Raw genomic sequence first — 18189 nt, 5'->3', positions numbered from 1 at the left:
GGGCAACAAAGCTGCGTATCCATGACACCCGCGTTATTTTTGTTGTTGGTGGTGATGCTAGCTTTAGCAAAGAATATCCTATGAGCTGGCGATAGCTTGCTCCAATAACGTTAAACACTCATTAAAAAAAAAATGTATGTATATATATACATATATATATAGCAAGAGAAACGTAATTAATAGTGAACTTCTGGGCTACCTAATATGCTCATTTAGTAAACCAAGTATTATTTTATGAGGGAATGTGGAAATTGTATGATGCTATTTGTGCCTTTTTTAATAATCTGGCCACCCTCGTACCAGTAGCTAGCTTAGTTTTTTGGACGTAGCTTAGCTGCAGCCGTTAAGAAACAGCGTCTCTATCCAGAGTATCTGCGGGCTAATATTAGAGGAAATGTCAGAGCTCCATCTGAACCGTTCCCTGAGCGTCCTGGAAGTGGAGGCGAGGAGGAGAGGAGAGGGTTTGAGCATATAAAACGGAGGCAAAGGAGAATGATTTCACGATACAACCGGAGACCTGTATCGCACAAACTCGAGATGTGAGTAGCTGACATAATTTCTTTATTTTTTTCCTTCCCTAACGGTTATTGAATGCTGCTATTATTCAGTGGAGGGGGGTTTGATGATTGACTGTTAACCTACACTAGTGACAGAAAGAGTAAAAATGATTATTTGTGTTGATCGATGTGGCGATATTCCAGCTTGCCCGTGGTCTATTTTAGACAGATGCAATGTGAACATGGCAATCAGCTCAGTTGATCGTCACATTTTTATTTCATACCACCCACTCTATTTATTTTCTCTCCAGAGAAAGCTGTCAAGCCATAAGAATGAAATGTAGACATTTATTTAATGAGATTGAGTCAATAAGAGATACAAAACCAACACTATGGGCAGATACAATGGAATCAAGTGTAATCACAGTGTAATGTTTAAAAAACACATAATCTCCAGCTGTTTTCACTGGTGTCTGTTTTCTTCATGTCATCTTGTCATATTACAGTGCAGCAAAAAAATAGACAAATATGAGTAAATATTAAACAAAGATTTAGATTTCAACTAAACGTGAAATACAGTTTTTAAATGATTTCATTTATTTGGGGGGGGGAAGCTATCCAAACCTACCTGCCCCTGTGTGAAAAAGTCTTTGCCCTCCTTTGTTATGCCATAAATTAACCACATTGTTTGGAAAGCTGTGTTCAATTTCACTAGCCACACCCAGGCTTGATTACTGCCAGACCTGTTGAATTAAGAAATAATTTAAGTAAGTGGGTGAAAAGATCTCAAAAGATCTCAAAAAGCAACACACTGAGCCACAATCTACATAAACTCAAAAACAGCTGAGAAACAAATTCACTGGATTTTTTTTTTATTCTGGAAATGGTGACAAAGCCATTTCTAAGGCTTTTGGAAAACTGCAGGCCTCGTATGTCTCAATTAAGATCAGTGATCATCATTCAGCAACAACAACAAAAAAAGAAAATGGGCAAAAATGGCATGCAGGGGAGAGTTCAATGGCAAAACCCACTGCTGACCAGAAAGAAACAAAGCCTCATCTCGTTTGCCAGAAAACATCTTGGTGATCCCTTCATGAAGACTTTTGAGAAAAGAATCTTTGGACTGATGAGACAAAAGTTGAATGTTGTACAAGGTTTATGTCCTGTTTTATCTGGTGTAAAACTAACTCAGCATTTCATAAAAAGAACTGCCAGCAACATTCAAACATGGTGGTGGTAGTATGATGGTCCGGGGCTGCTTTACTGCCCCAGGACCTAGATGAAGCATAATTGATGGAAATATGAATTCTGCAGCAGAACAATAATTCGAAACACACCAGCAAATGCATTCTGAATGGAGGTGACAAATTAAGGTTTTACAGTGCCCTAGTCAAAGTCTGAACTTAAATCTGATTGAGATGCTTTGGCATGACCTTTCATGCTCAAAAAACCACCAGTGTGGCTGAGTTATGACAATTCTACACAGATGAGTGGGCCAAAATTCTTCCCTAGTGAATTTTAAGCATTGCCTGTTATCGCAAACACAAACTCTAAATTGCAGTTCTTGCTGCCAAGGGTGGCAAAGCCAGTTATTAGGTTTAGGAGCAATTATTTTTTTTACCCATACATCCATTTAAAAACTCAATGTTGTATTTACCAGAGTTATTTTTGTCGAATCTTAACATTTGACTGATGATCTGAATCAGCCATTAGGAAGGATGGCAAATAGTTTTCACAGCACTGTATATGTGCCATAAGTTCATCAGTGACTATAATAGGGACTCTACATCTGATTCCTTTAGATCCATCGTAATCTGCTTTGACCTTATCATTCCCTTTTATAAAGGCCGTGTTTCTCATTGCAAAAATAATTTTAATAAGACTCATGGTAATGGAGCTTTTGCACACCTTAGTTGCATGCATGCTTTTTTCTATTGTATTTCAACACAGTGTTCAGATTCAGACTTGGTAGTTGGAGCTGACATATTAATATCCTTCCCTAGCATCCCAAAATGCAATTGCACACTCTTTTGTTGATTGCTTTTTCACTGAATGCTCTAAATCTGTCTTTATTGCAGTCGTGGGTTGTCTCGAAGCAGCCTTGACCACCATCCTCTTCCAGAAGAAGCAGACGACAACCAAACCCCTCCGTGCTACCTCCATGACCTGCAGGAAGCTGCTTCTGCGCACAACAGGTAACTGAGTCCTGGTCATTCTGCAGAAGGACTCACACGCCAGGCTTGTTACAGTATTGTATTGAAATCTGTGTGAGAACAAAGACAGTGGTACTTAAGAAACTCTGTGCTCAAATAAGTGCCTAGAGTATGTTACAAAATGACTGCAGAGTAGTCAAGCCTTGCTTCTTGGCTGTTATGTAAGCAGACAAACCTAAGCAACACCAGAATAAGGCTGAAATAAAACAGCCTGCAACCAGTCACACATACACACATTCTCATGCTTGTGTATTTTGTAATGTTACACCATCTTGAGCAGACAACTGATTCTCAGGGCTCTTGCTATGTGACACCCAGAAGCAGTGGATTAATTCATATCACATTGCCTCCTTCAGATGCGCAGTTAAAAGAATAAAATATGAGGCAGCCTGTTAGAATATTCAATTGCCTTGACATTTGGCCTACACTTTCCACCTTGATAATATCAGCAGCTGACACCAGTTCGATTCCCTCAGCGGAGTAACAGAGGCTTATTTTTCAGATTATACAAGTTGTTGGTTTCTTCCGTTTCTTCTGGTACAAGAAAAACTGATGAAAAGAGAAATCGCGTGTTGAAAAGGAAGAACGAGTGCTAGAAACACAGGACACTTCATATAGGGCATTTGGTTCTTCACATTGATTTTACAGCCAGGCTACATAACGGTTTTGTCTTTGTGCTTAGCTCAGAGACATCTGCTGCTTCAGGCCACTCTCAGTGCCCCACTGTCATCTCAGTAGACTCCAGCCAATCCTGGTTAGGTATTCACAGCTCCACGGGTACTGGCATCTCCACCGAGAGGAGCTCTGTTTTCTCCTGGGGCTACGATGTAAGTCTGCTCACGAGAAAACTGTTGATGCCAGCCTGACTCTGTCTGTAAAACAAAGGATGTACACACTGTGCACACTAAAACACTAGATATGTTGATTTTCTTCTTTTTTTTCTGTTGTCTTATTATAGACACAAACACATTGCTGCAGTCCTGTGTTAGATTTTCATTTAATCACTAACATTTGCCTCTTTTTCACAAATTTGTGGAAACATTTAGAAGAAGACAGATGAACACAGTATTTATATAGTATAGTGGATGTTTGTTTGTACACACAAAGTCTGATTCTTCTTGACCAAGCTGTTTCTACAAAACTTTTTTAGGACTCAATGATTTATTTAGTTTCTTTGTCCTCAAGTTGCTTCTGAGAAGCAAAAACTCTCAGTTAAGAGACATCTTTTAAATATACATCGTTCTCCGCCCTGACCTTTTTTTATGACATGAACAACTTGACACTTGAATGCACCTCAAGAGAGTAGGAGCTAATTATCATGCACGTTGTTGCTTGCATTGAATAGCGATATGTTGCCAGTAAGTAAAATGTGGGGAGTTTTAGTCGTGAAGAATAACTCTCTTTCCTGTGTTCCTGTTTCCGTCCCATAGGAGTTTGACAAGGCGGCATCACGGCAGGTGCAGCAAATGTTTGAGGAGATCGACAAAGATCTTTATGAGGGAAGAGGCAGTGGGGGAGGGATACTCCAGGGGCTCCAGGATGAATGTCAGCAGTGGGCCACATGTTTCCCTCATCTTCGGTATTTAATCCGCCGTCTCCTATCATCTGCCAGCCCTTTTTTTAAATTCCCAATGAAATGGGGCAGCAGTGGGATCAAAGACTAATTCTGATTGTGGAGAAAAACCTGTGAAGGTGTTCCATTCTTCTACAGAATCACACTTGTTTTACATATTCATTGTGTGTGTGTGTCACTCAGTATCCTGGGGACTCAGCTGCTGTGTCCCAGTGATGAAGGCTTCCAGTGGTATACTACCTCAGGGAAAGGCAGCGCTTCCAGCAGGCTGTCAGCGGGCAAAGAAAGCAGCGTTAAACCCCAGGAGAAAGACAGGGAAGGAACAGAGTAAGTCTCAAAGTCTCAACTCTGCACTGAGTCGATACATAAGGTTAGAGATCACCTCCTCTCTGGAGGGGAGAGGGAGGGGAAACAGGAGGACAAAGGAGGGGGGAACAACTAAGCTGTAGTGCCTCTGCACCTCACTGTACAATACCTTGTGCAATACTTTTTGTAAATAGTCAACAGTGCAATAGACTCAATACTTGAAATGTGCAATTCACTTATATTTTTATTTTTTATTCCTATTTATTCTATTTATCCCCTTTGTATATTTTATTTATATTTGTCTCTGTATTTATATATATGTGTGTGTGTGTGTGTGTGTGTGTGTGTGTGTGTGTGTGTGTGTGTGTGTGTGTGTGTGTGTGTATGTATATATATATATATATATATATATATATATATATATATATATATATATATATATATATATATATATATATATATATATATATATATATATATATATATATATATATATATATATATATATATATATATATATAACAGTTCTGTAACTGTAACTTTGGTCGTTGCTGTGCTTTTTTTGGAAGTCGAATTTCCCAGAGGAACCCACCCGAGGGATTAATAAAGTTCTATCTTATCTTATCTCTTATCTGTTGCATCTCTCTCAGATATACGAAGATATCTCTGCGTGTGTGAGTGGTATCTCACCATCTGATCTAGCGTTATCTTGGAGGGTGGAGTTTAGATAGTATCTTAGGCTGTTATGTTTGATTTGTGTCCACATAATTATGGCTGATATGTTATCGCTTTTATCATTCTTGGCTGAAGGAATGTCAGACGTTACTCAGAACAGCCTGTCACTGCCGCTTAAAATGGACATTATACTTTGTTTTATCAGTCAGTCTTCAGCTTATACTCTGAAACAGCAGAGACAAGAATTATCAGCCATTACTGTCAATAAACTCTGTTAACACTAACTAACTATGGAACAGTTTACAGCAGTTATGTATGTTCAAAGCCCAAAAGAGCCATATCTTGCTTTATTATTTAAAGAAAAACTGCAATGCCTCTGTCTGTCTGTCTTGAGTGGATGTTGGCTGTCCAGATTACTCCTGTTTTTGCATCAATTATAGAGGAGTCCTGGCTGACTCTGGTTTTGTGACCTAGATCCTCTGGCTTTTTAATTAATAATCTGAGCCAAAGTCATGGTGGGTATCATGGTTCTGAGAAAATGATGCTTTGACTCACACTTTTAACTGATAGACTAGTAGGAATTAGGCTGCTCTGCTATCTAACTAGTTTTTCCGTAAATTGAGTTGATATAAAAGAGATTAGATTAAGCCTGTTTGTACATATTAAAATTATGTTAATTCTACTTTTCAAGATGTGGTTGTCTGCTGAATTTGAGGGATTTAGTTTTTATGGAAATGACCTTGTTTAACTAAGTCTCGTCTTCTCTTGGTGGGGGTAAGGTTGAATGTGCAGGGCCGGAGAGCACATCTGATCAGATCCAATTCACCAGACTTGGACGCTCAGCCTGGTACCTCCAGCGGCATTGGCAGCCATAACAAGAATAGAGTGACTGAACTAGAGGGTCAGATGGAGGAATATCTTGCTTTTGATAGCACAGACTTGTAAGTTACTCTGTTTTCAGAATTGCTGTTTATGTGTTGTTCATTTTCTTATAAGATCCTATTTCTGCAGGGAGGATGACCAGTGGGAACAGGATTGCTCCGAGTCGAGTCGGAGGCATAAATGTCTGCCCCCAGTCTCACCATACCGGTGTCGCCGCCACGCTGTTCTCGATCTGCTGTTTGATGATGTGTGGCGGCAGCTCATTGGCTGCATGAAAGAGCTGGTTCAACGCCACTGGGAATGCTGCACTTCACGTAGGCTGAATTTGACTGGTTTGCATGCGTTAGGCTGAACTCTAATTAACAAATCGACATTCTTATGCACAACAGTTTTAAATTTGTCATTGGCAGATGATGAAAATATTTCTGGGAACTTGAGCCCCGTGCAGCAAGATTTCCAGAATCCCTTTATGCTGCTCTCCACGCTGCCCACGATGCTGCCCAAACTTGGCCAGAGCCGGGTGCCCCCACTCACAGCTGGCACGCAGTTCCAGGTCAGTGGTCTGAGGAGTAATGGGAGGAACCGGGGTGCGTCTAAGGGAGTTCAGACTGTGGGCCTCGTTTCACTTTCATGACTATCAGGAGGGTCAAAATTTAATTTTTTTTTCCTTTTAGTAGATGCCATCAAACTAAGTGACTATGTTATAATAGAAGAACATAAATAGTTATAGATTTCCTTTGTATATTTAAAAAAGTGTCGCTATTATGTGGCGCCTTTTTCACTTTAATAATGACAATGTAGTAATTGAAAAGAAGTCATTTGAATTGGCAAGTTTAGTCTTATAGAGTTAATGAATACATTTTTTGTATGGATTGAGGTAAGACTCATTTTACCTAGAGTCATATGTGTCTCCTCCAGAGTTCACACTTAATTATTACCTCTGCCTGTTGCTCTTCACTCTTTCAGCGCTTCCAGTTCATTAACTGTTTTCTTTTCTTCCCTCTTCACTTTCCACTCTTCACCATGCCAATGTATTTTGTCTTATTTCATCTCTTTTGGTCATTCTTTTTTATTTTTTTATCCATTTTTCTTCTGTTCTTATTACCCTCTTTCTCACTTACACTTCTTCCTTCCTTTCCTTTCTATCCACTGTCTCTTTCTTTGGACATGTCCTCTTCTACTCTCACTTAAAGAACACAAAGTCAAGGGGCTCAAAGCACAAGTCCAGGCGGAAATCCAAAAAGCAGAAAAGGCCTTCCAGTGTATGTAACTCCCTCACTTAGAGCCAAAATGGTGGCGTGCTGTGTGCATGCCGTCCACAGCGGCTCATTATCTTTACCTCTAGATTAAACGTGTTTGTGACTGTTGATTAACACTGAAGCGTCGCCATCTGTTTATCTTTTTCATTACCTGCAACTTACTTTAAACGTGTACAAGTTTAACTGTAGTTAGAGCCTTCCTTTTTTAGGAGAGTGCTGGAATGTATTATTTTGCTACTTATTGTTTTTGTTGCATTTTTAGTGTTATGACTGTTGTCTTTTTGGTGCCATAGCAAATATGGGGCCCTCCTTACATCACTGCATGACGAATAACCATTTCTTGGCAATTTTTCTGCACTATACATATGGAAATAACTAGCCCTATTAGCCTCTTCTTATATTATGTGTTTTGTCCCCTCCTATCTCCCTCCCCTCCTTGACCCCTTAATCATTTCCATCTTTTACTTTTCATCCCATCTGTCTCATTACTATCTGTCACTCATCTCACACCAAACCCCAGGCTGGAAGAGTCCCTGTAGGAGCAGCCGCGACTCAGCACAACCTGAACGACCTCATCGTGATCCACAGCATCCCCCTTCAGCAGAGGAACCTGGGTGTGCCGGATAGAAGCCAGTATGATCACATATTACTGTCTTAACCTGTGAGCAGTGGCTTTAAAAAAAACGAAAAAACTAAAAACAAACAGGGAAATTAATTTTAGCACAATTCTGAATTCTAATATGTGATTTAAATCTTTAACTCAGAGAGAAAAGAGACAAAGATATCTTGCAGTTTTCCATTTACTGAAAAACACATTTTGCAGAACAAGAGGTACAGAGCATCATTCATGCAGTGTTTTTGTCCCTGGTCCTAACACCTTGTTTGGCAGAGTCCTCAGCCAGTTGGCTGGTTGCAAACAGACTATTCATCGAACGTGTTTTGCTCTCTTTCCTTCCCACTCAGGGAGTCAGAAGAGCGTGCGTCTCACAGACCGGGATCTAGCGCGGTCCCCTCCAACAAACCTCGCCCTCGCCGACCCCTGGAGCAGAGCTCTTCCTCGCTGTCCCGCCCAGCACAATCGGCCCGACGCAGGAACCCTCCTCCCCGAACCCTCCTGCCTCTTGTTCCCAATCCGAGTCAGTCGAGCGCAGTGGGATCCATGGATGAGTTCATCCGCGGGACACGTCTGTGAGTTTTAACATCACGAGAACCCACCCCAGTTCCTACATTGCTCCCTTTTTCTCTCCTCATTCCCTCCTACACCCTGTGAAGTTTTGCAGATGTAGAGAGAACTTGCCTTTAGAACAGACTCCATTTCAGCTTATGGCTGTGGCAGTGCCACATGCAGGACTCAGCCTGTTGTCAGATGTTGTCGGGTAGTGAGCTTCCACACTGATTGACTAGTGCTTGATTGTTCATGTATAACTATTGTGCAGCATATGAAGAAGCACCCAGTATGTTGGAAAATCAGAGTGTAAACTGCTCTCTGGGATGTCAGACTGATTTCAGTTTAGTTCTGTCTGACACATATTTGTGGCTGCTTTCAACAAACTTGATTTTAGAATAGAATAGAATAGAATTCAACTTTATTGTGATTGCACATGTCACAAGTCCAAGGCAACGAAATGCAGTCTATGTGCATCTAGACAATAAATAGCCGTGCACATAGGGCCCAGAAAAGGTAAATTAAACTTTAGGCCTTTATCCTCTCTTCTATTATGGGTTTAACAGTAACCCCTCTGAAATCTCTTTAAAAAAAGGGGAGCTATTAATGAAGCATGGATAAAATGACAAAACTGTCTTCATCCACACATCCACAGACCCACAGCCAGTGACCAACTGAACTCTCCACCATTGCCTCTAAGCAGAAACACACTCCTTCCGCCCATTAGCACCGGAGACCCAGACTCATCTTACTCAGGGCAGCCATCTAAAACTGCACAGGTACAGGCACTCTCACCAAGTAGATAATTAAGTAATGTGCCAGTAAACCTAGAGAGAGTGTTTTATGAATGTAGATAAAGCCAGACAGTCAACTTTGTGCCCTTTTCTCTTTTTCTTTTTTAAAATATCCCTCCAGCGCCAGAAGGGCCCATCTAGCCGTGCCCACAGTGCTATAAATGACAAAGCTGGCAGCTCAGTTCCGAGGGATCGCCACCACCTACTGGACGTTTTCTCTCGCCCCAACACAACCCACACTTACAGGGTGAGATGCTGGTTAATCATCAGAGAAAATACAGTCATTTCATTTCTGACTCCATAGAGAAGCTGTCCTGTAATGTTTTTTTATTTTCCAGTAATTAGATTGTAGATCGGGTCACAATGGCATCAGTAACTCTATATTATTCGCTGGTATGGTTAACATTCTGAATTGTAAGCATGCTTGACGCCTCACTTTGCTTTCAGTCAGATACTCCATACCGTCGATCCTTCACAGTATTGGACAACATTGGGCAGGGGCGGCCAGGCAGAGCCTCTGTGGGCACAGGTCAGAAATTCAGCCTGAATATTTGAAAAGAAACCATTAAAAATTTTGATGTGATGCACTGCCCTGGTTACCGAACGCCACTCTGTAAGACTATATCTGCCTCTTCGACTACTCATGTTCAAAATATGTTCATTTAAAGTTAAATAAAAGTTGATTTTATTGTTTAAAAAAAGGCTAATACACTTCTGTATGTATGCAATCCCATTCATTTCACTGCTACTTTTAGCTCTGTTCTATTCATTCGTCCTTTACTGTTCTTCTAGTTAAGTTTTAGCTAAGCAGTATTGTTATCATACTGCTTGTTATAGCGGACTCAGTGTGTGGATATACTTCAATAAAACAATCATTTTTATTTGCTCTCATAGTTCATAACCTTCAACAGTTCATCCTGGGGTAAAGTGAATCACTGATACTGTGAGCTAACACTCCTGCTTTTCTCGGCCCGTTTCCTGTTTTGAACATGCACTTTAAGGCGCGTTTCGTAGCACATCGCCTAATAACTTATGCATTCATTTATTCCTTCATTGCACCAGACTCCCTTGGAATCGGTGTGACGGGCATCAGTCTTGGCATCAGCAGCTCGTCTTTTTTGGACTCATTTTCCCACCACCCCTTGGGGCACTCGCCCATCAAAGACGAAGAGGAGCCAGACCCGCAAGCCCCTGTCCCAGGTCAGTAGATTAAAGTGGCTGATGAAACTCTTTCATACTCGGGCCTCAGAACTGAACTATAAATGCGGGAGATTGAAGCAGCAAGTACGGTTTTAAGGTTGTTTATTAACTTAAAATTATTATAATTTTTTTTTAAATTCTTCCTCTCAGCTCCACTGGTGCCTGCGTCAGTCCCATCTCGGTCTCACACCCGAGGAGGCATCTCATCCAGAGCCAGCAGACCTGGCTTGTAGTTTGCCTCTAAACTCCAGACTTTTGAGCCACTCATCTTTATTAAAGTGCAACAAAGTGCAATGCTCTGCAGCATCCGTGCCCACTGAACTGTTTTGTTTTACAGAAGTAGCAGGTTCTTTTTTTCATATTATGCTGCTTTTGTAATATTTTTGTTAAAACCCTATTTTTGTACTTCAAAAATCAGCTTATGAGGCTGCCAAACAGAAATAATTATTAACAATAACTCCATCTTCATGTACAGTATGAGCTGCATATTTAGACCTTAGTTCATGTATGATGTAAATATGTATATATCTATTTATATGTGAACGTACTGTATATTATCCTCTGTGCTGCGTTGTTGTACCAGGAACCCACTATGCAGGGAATAACACATTCATCCCGACAGGATTACAGAGGATAAAAAGCACTTTTTTTTTCCTCTCTGAAGCTAAATCAGAGAGTTTGGTACTGTATCTTTTATAGGGACACGACAAGCATTTATCCATAGCCTCTTTGCATATCATCGTACACAGGAAGGAAAACAAAAAGACGAGCTTATTTTAAATCACGAGAGGGGCTGTGGGTTTTAAACTGCATGACACGACAGCAAAAGGAACATAAGAGGCAGTGATATAAAACTTTATTTGTAAATAGCTTGTCACGTATGTACAAAACATTTTACGGGATGTAACGTTTTTAAATCTAAGCTAAGCCAAGCGGGGGTGCTTTGACAGGTAACATCAGGGTTACTGCAAAAAGGTAAATTTATATGTATTCAGGATCATTTATCAGACAGCCATGCCACAAAGCTTGAAAAAAAGTCAACAATTTTCTGCAATGCATTTTCTTTTAACCTGTTTTGTAAAAATAAATAAATAAACAACGCTGTGAAGCAATGATGTGTTACATAACTGGATTTATTTGGTTTTTTTGGGTCTTTTTATTTTTTAAGATTAACAGAAAAAACAAATGAGACAAAATACAGCGTCACATAAAAGCTACTGAGGCTGATCATTTCAATGATTACAGAATGCAGCTGTACAACTGTGTATATGAATGTTCTTCCAAAGTTGTTTGTTTTGTGAATGTGGTTATCTTCCAGAACTTACATACATTGTATCTACTAATATTAGAACATTTTACTTTTTTGCTTTTTTTCCTTTTTGGGGTTTTGGGGCACTTTTCTTGGAGTATTTTGCTTCCAGGTCAGACAGGAAACTGTTAAAATTTTGCTCTCTGGACTGCTGTCGTTGCTGCAGAGAAGGAAACAAGAAGAAAGCAAAGTTAGTCAGAGGATAAACAAGCTATACCCCTGAAACTTTCTAACATCTGCACATGCATTTGTCACCTTAAGCATCATCACAAGACTGTCATCCTGGTCGTCCAGCCCCATCTTTTTCTGCATTTCCTCTGCTTCTTGGCGCTCTCTATCAGCCTGCAAGGTTAGGTGCAATCATTAAGCTCAAAGACACTGGAGCCTTATCTTTTGTACTCATTTCTTACAAATTATTAGCAATGATTAAAGTTTTACAAGTACTTTTGGCCATCTAACAATCATGGCAAAAAAACAAAACAAAACCCTGCACATAAGTTGTGATTCAACACCAACACATCTCTCACCCTCTTCCTCCGGGCCCTTTTCTTCTTCTCGGTCTCATGAGTAAAAGCTGGGAAGGCTGTTACTTCGCCACTATCGATGGCATCTTGGATCATGCTGCACAGCCTGGGCTCATCTTCTTGGGAGCAGCACAGAGCTGAGGCGGTGATGGCGTCCATATCTCCCTCGTGCTGTAAGTAAAGCTTGATCACATCCTGTCGCTCCTCGTCAGAGCCCTTGTACGTCTTCTCAAACTCAAGTATGTCCTGGACTGTGATCTATGAGGTGGGTGGAAAGACAGCATGTTGTAATGTTGTAATATGAACATTAATGAATTAATAATAAAACAAACAAATTGAAATATATTATGCTTGCATCAATTTACTATTATGCATAGGTGTAGTCTGACCATATATTTGCTGTAACCTCCTCCTCTAAGTGACTCGCTTCAGGTGTCACATCATCCCAGGACACAGACAGACAAACAACATTCACTGTGACTCATTAGTGAGTCATGTTAGTGAAAAAACAAAAATCACTCTGTGCTCTGGTACCTTTGGGAAAAGCAGTCTCCAATAGTCTTCCCAACAGCGGTCTTGCTTCAGGACGTCAGACTCTTCATCCACCACTCCCTGCTCATCGTAAATAGCCTTCTGCTCCTTATCGCTCAGCACCGCGTACAGCTTTCCCAACACCTGTAGGGACATTTCACACCAAAATACAACTCTTACTGAAAACTATGGTATTACACACTGATTTAGAGGTGCATTGAAACACTGATGAACTGAGGCCATTACTTGATATTAGTCTGTAAAATGCCGCACCTATATATACATATACGAACTAGACAAGAGACATTTGTGAGATGCTGCCACAGCCTTTATATTATAGGCATTTTCATATACCAAAATAAATCAGAGCTTCTTTTGGCAGGCTCTAAATCATAGGTGTCAAACTCTGGCCCGCGGGCCAAATTTAGCCCGCAGCCTAATTACATGTGGCCTGCGAAGCCATACCAAATTACTATTAGAGCTGGCCTACTGGTATTATACAGCTAATATATACATTGTTTAGTATTAAGCTTTGCTTGTTCCACATTCAGTTTTTCAGCAAAACTTGTTTGAGTCCATAAGAAGAGATTAATTCTTAAATCTGGAGGAAGATATTTTTCAATAAATATTAATGTTAGCCCGCGACCTTGTTCTAGTTTTGAATTTTGGCCCACTGTGTATTTGAGTTTGACACCCCTGCTCTAAATCAACATTATCCAGAACTAATAACTTCTCTGTTACTATCAATAACTCACCGGTCTCTGTTTCTCCATATGTGAAAAGTTTGGGTGTCATCCTCGACAGGACTTTATCTTTTAATTCACACATCAATAATGTTATTCGGTCTGCATATTTCCAATTGCGCAACATTAATCTTGTCCATCCTTTTCTCACTCCACATGCCACTGCTATTCTTGTTCATAGCTTTGTTACTTCTCGGATTGATTACTGCAATTCACTTCTTTTTGGTCTCACCCAAAAGTCCATACATAAGCTTCAACGTGTCCAGAACTCTGCTATTATCACAAGGACCCCATCTATTTACCACATCACCCCTGTCCTGCAACAGCTTAATTGGCTGCCGGTCAAATATCGCATCAATTTTAAAATACTTTTGTATACATGTAAGGCTATTCATCTTCTCTTCCCTCCATATCTCGCTGATTTGGTTCAGATCACCATTCCAGCTTGGCGTCTTAAATCATCTTCTTCTCTTTCTCTCTCTGCCCCCTCCCCCCGCCTCGCCAGTATGGGGAGCAGGGCTTTCAGCTGCTCTGCTCCTCGACTTTGGAATTGCCTACCTCCTGATATAAGAAATATTACTTCCTTTTCTCTTTTTAAGTCTAGATTCAAAACTCACCTGTTCAAAATAGCTTATCCCACATAACCTTTTCCATTCTGCTATTTTAAATCTGTTTTATGTTTTGCATTATATGATTTTGTAAATTGTCTGCTTTTATGCTTGTTTTTATTATTCTGCTGTGTGCAGTGTCCTTGAGTGTTCTGAAAGGTGCTTTAAAATAAAATTTATTATTATTATTTAAAGTCATTCATTAATTCATTATGGTCAATAACTTCCAATACCTTAGCAAGTGCCTTTACCTGACAACACTAGATTAACAGTTTTGTTGCAAGAAGTATTTGCCTCCCCTGTTTTCTGTCCCCCCCCATATCACTGACATTTTTTAGATCACTAAACACATTTTGATATTAGACAAAACCCAGATAAATACAAAGTGCTATTTTAAATACTTTTATTTTTGGAATTCAAGCCGATCCAAACCTATATGGCCCTATGTGAAAAGGTAATTACCCCTAAACCTAATAACTGGTTTAACCACCACTGGCAGCAAGAATGGCAATCAAGTGTTTGTGATAACTGGCAATGAGGCTTTCACATCACTGTGGAGGCAATCTGGCCCGCTCTTCTTTACAACAGAAGTGTTTTAATTCAGCCACATTGGAAGGTTTTTGACCATGATCGGCCTTTTTAATGTCATGCCAAAACATCTGGATCTGATTTAAGTTTGGACTTAAACTAGGCCACTGCATAATCTTTGTTTTTTTTTTCTTTTTGTCTCTGCTTGACACATTCCCCTTCAGGACTTTCTGCATTTTCAGAATTCATGGTTCCATCCATAACAGCAAGTCATTCAGGTCCTAAACCAGCAGCGGCCATCACAATAACGTCATATCATACTTATGAAATTATGTCTTCGTTTTACACCCTGATGTAACTCAAACCAAAAGTTCAACTTTGCCTAGCGAGTCCACAGAATATTTTCCCAAAAGGCATGGGGATCATTACAATGTTTTTTGTTTGTTTTTTTTGCAAATGTGACATGAGCCTTTGTGGTCTTTTTAATCAGTAGTGGTTTTCGCCTTTGAACTCTCCAGTGGATGTCATTTTTGCCCAGTCTCTTTCTTATCATTGAATCATGAACACTTACTTTAACAGAGACAAGTGAGGTTCGTTAGATGTTGTTTGGGGTTATTTTTTACCTCCTGGATGAGTCTTTGATGGGAAGGTTCTGTTCCACGTTTTTTCCATTTGTGGATAATGGCTCTCACCATAGATGTGAGACTTAGTTTCTCAACTGTTTCGTTTAGCCTGCTTGACTTTCTAATACAGGTTCTATTTGAGGTAGTAAGCAAAGTGTTGAATTCAGTTTACAGGGTAACTTATATGTGGGGATATAAATTACCTAACGAGTCTGTTTTGCACCTGAATTACTGTGAAAATTCAGTATCACTGGGGGATGCTCAAAACATCTCTGTAATCATGTAGATACCACAAACGCATGTCCAAATCCCGCGACTGGATGCTACTGGGGTGAAGTCTGTGATGGCACAGTGCGAGATTATTCACGGCAACTACAGTTAGCTGCGTTAGCTAGCTCGCAAGCCTAGCTTAATCTCTGCGTGTATGTGTGTTGTCACAACAACAACGAGCGTTCACCTGAAATTTCTCTGTGGCCAGCGGGTCGTCAGGAGCCCGGTCTGGATGGACTTTCAGCGACACTTTGTAGTAGCTCCTCCGGATCTCAGCCTCTGTCGCCTCTTTGTTGATTCCCAGAACCTCATACAAGTTTGAGGTCTTAAAAAGCTCCTGGCAACGCTCGAGCAGACCCATCCTGACAGCGGACCAGGTGCCTCAGTCTGAGCTTTGACAGGAAAACAATTTCGTCCTAAGACTCTCCGCGACGTGTACTGGGTAGTTTTGTGGCTAGCTAAGCATTAATTTGTTTTCTGTTGTCGGTAACATCAATTTGGCGCGCTAGCCTGTCACAGAGACCACTGCGTGCATCGACGCGCTTGCGTAACATACAGAAACGTCTTCTGATTGGATCTCGTGACCGACATTATCAGAATGTGTAATGAGGCCTTTCATGACTTCTTTTTCACACAAAACTTGCGCACTTTTACACAAGAGATAACACAAGATTTATCCTTTGGGGAAAGATAGTTTTGAACAACTTTTTAAAACTTTTTTTCTTTACTTATTTCCCAAACGTCTTTCAGATAGTATTTATAGTGTGTATACATGTACTTAACATCTTCAATGTGTTGCCAGTATGTTATAAACTATAAATGTTAATACATTTTTACACGATACATGTTTGGTGTTAAAACAGTACAACTAAAGTACCCATAATCTTGCAGTCCCCAACTCAGTTAAATGAATACATAGATAGGACCAGTTGGAATGTAACTCAAATCAAATCAAATCAAATCACTTTTATTGTCACATCACATGTGCAGGCACACTGGTACAGCACAAGCGAGTGAAATTCTTGTGTGCGAGCCCCACAAGCAACAGAGATGTGCAAACACAACAACACAAACGAGCAAAATACAAGAATGGCCAACCTGAAACTAATAAATATATGTACAATATATAATAGTGTATGCATTTCTGGATGTGTATACTAAATATTTTCCTACGTGTGTGTGTGTGTGTGTGTGTGTGTGTGTGTATACACATTTTTACAAATTAAATAGTAAAAAAATAAATAAAAATAAATAAATAAATAATAATAATAATAATAATAATAAAATATATAAAATATACAGAGTTGAATATGTGCAAAACAAGTGGCATTTATATACAGTGTGGAGTGCATAATGTTGAAGTTCCAGTAGTGAAGCTGAGGTGTCTATGACGTGTTCAGCAGTCTGATGGCCTGATGGAAAAAGCTGTCTCTCAGTCTGCTGGTACGGGACCGGATGCTGCAGAACCTCCTTCCTGATGGAAGCAGTCTGAACAGTTTATGGCTGGGGTGACTGGAGTCCTTGATGATCCTCCCCGCTTTCCTCAGGCAGCGCTTCCTGTAGATGTCTTGGAGGGAGGGAAGCTCACCTCCAATTATCCGTTCAGAGCACCGCACTACTCGCTGGAGAGCTTTGCAGTTGTAGGCGGTGCTGTTGCCATACCAGGTGGTGATGCATCCAGTGAGGATGCTCTCAATGGCACAGTGATAGAAGGTCCTGAGGATGCGGGGGCTCATGCCGAATCTTTTCAGTCTCCTGAGAAAGAAGAGGCGCTGCTGCGCCTTCTTCACTGTTTTGTTTGTGTGTACTGACCACGTAAGATCCTCAGCCAGATGTACCCCAAGGAACCGGAAGCTGCTCACTCTCTCCACAGCAGCGCCGTTGATGGTGATGGGGGTGTGTACTTCTCTGCACCTCCGGAAGTCCACTATCAACTCCTTTGTCTTTGCGACGTTGAGGGTGAGATGGTTGTCTTGACACCAGTGGGTCAGGGCGCTGACCTCCTCCCTGTAAGCCGTCTCATCACCATTGGTGATAAGACCCACCACTGTAGTGTCGTCCGCAAACTTCACAATGATGTTGGAGCTGTTAGTGGCTGTGCAGTCGTAGGTGTAGAGTGAGTACAGGAGAGGGCTCAGTACACACCCCTGTGGAGCACCAGTGTTCAGTGTGATGGGGGATGAGGTGATGCTGCCTAGTCTGACCACCTGGCGTCTGTCAGACAGGAAGCTAAGGATCCAGCTGCAGAGGGAGCTGCTCAGTCCTAGATCCTGCAGTTTCCTGTCCAGCTTCGAGGGAACGATGGTATTGAATGCTGAGCTGTAATCTACAAACAGCATTCTCACATACGTGTCTCTCTTCTCCAGGTGTGACAGGGCAGTATGTAGTGTCAGGGCTATGGCATCATCAGTGGACCTGTTGTGGCGGTATGCAAACTGTAGAGGGTCCAGTGAGTCGGGTAGTGCAGAGCAGATGAAGTCCCTGACCAG

At 40.8% G+C, this 18189-nt stretch overlaps 2 protein-coding genes across 4 annotated transcripts; one reads left to right on the top strand and one right to left on the bottom strand.

Annotated features, from left to right (window-relative positions):
* On the top strand, window positions 1-11691 carry fam149b1 (family with sequence similarity 149 member B1). Of its 3 annotated transcripts, none has more exons than XM_085296500.1 (16): window positions 1-539; window positions 2576-2692; window positions 3393-3537; window positions 4141-4289; window positions 4467-4610; window positions 6044-6205; window positions 6276-6460; window positions 6557-6699; window positions 7340-7408; window positions 7926-8038; window positions 8369-8593; window positions 9274-9349; window positions 9486-9611; window positions 9812-9893; window positions 10427-10564; window positions 10715-11691. In XM_085296500.1, the coding sequence occupies exons 1-16, from the start codon at window positions 493-495 to the stop codon at window positions 10795-10797; spliced, it is 2004 nt and encodes a 667-aa protein (XP_085152626.1). In that variant the 5' UTR covers window positions 1-492; the 3' UTR covers window positions 10798-11691. The 3 variants fall into 3 exon arrangements, with proteins under 3 accessions (XP_085152626.1, XP_085152625.1, XP_085152627.1); XM_085296499.1 differs by having other exon boundaries at window positions 3-539; window positions 9226-9349; XM_085296501.1 differs by lacking the exon at window positions 7340-7408 and having other exon boundaries at window positions 5-539; window positions 9226-9349.
* On the bottom strand, window positions 11680-16249 carry dnajc9 (DnaJ (Hsp40) homolog, subfamily C, member 9). The gene is made up of 5 exons (XM_085296505.1): window positions 15888-16249; window positions 12932-13072; window positions 12401-12655; window positions 12129-12215; window positions 11680-12033 (listed from the first exon to the last, which is right to left on the bottom strand). Exons 1-5 carry the CDS (start codon window positions 16059-16061, stop codon window positions 11920-11922), a joined length of 771 nt encoding a protein of 256 aa, XP_085152631.1. The 5' UTR covers window positions 16062-16249; the 3' UTR covers window positions 11680-11919.
* Window positions 16250-18189: the final 1940 nt, after the last annotated feature.

Source organism: Mchenga conophoros, linkage group LG13, assembly GCF_057382185.1.
Source record: "Mchenga conophoros isolate Kocher_MC1m ecotype Shallow Benthic linkage group LG13, M_conophoros_male_GT1.1, whole genome shotgun sequence".
Lineage (NCBI taxonomy): Eukaryota > Metazoa > Chordata > Actinopteri > Cichliformes > Cichlidae > Mchenga > Mchenga conophoros.
The sequence above is the reverse complement of the archived record's forward strand: the minus strand, read 5'-3'. Positions and strand labels throughout refer to the sequence as shown.

Bases quoted from the DNA above. Each gene is read 5' to 3' on its own strand.
- fam149b1 (XM_085296499.1), top strand. From the start codon at position 493: ATGATTTCACGATACAACCGGAGACCTGTATCGCACAAACTCGAGAT. The intron at 9,350-9,485 runs GTACAGGCACTC...ATATCCCTCCAG, and splicing joins AGCCATCTAAAACTGCACAG to CGCCAGAAGGGCCCATCTAG. The intron at 9,894-10,426 runs GTCAGAAATTCA...TCATTGCACCAG, and splicing joins CAGAGCCTCTGTGGGCACAG to ACTCCCTTGGAATCGGTGTG.
- dnajc9 (XM_085296505.1), bottom strand. From the start codon at position 16,061: ATGGGTCTGCTCGAGCGTTGCCAGGAGCTTTTTAAGACCTCAAACTTG. The intron at 13,073-15,887 runs GTGAACGCTCGT...ATGTCCCTACAG, and splicing joins TGGCCACAGAGAAATTTCAG to GTGTTGGGAAAGCTGTACGC. The intron at 12,656-12,931 runs GTACCAGAGCAC...CCCACCTCATAG, and splicing joins GGAGACTGCTTTTCCCAAAG to ATCACAGTCCAGGACATACT.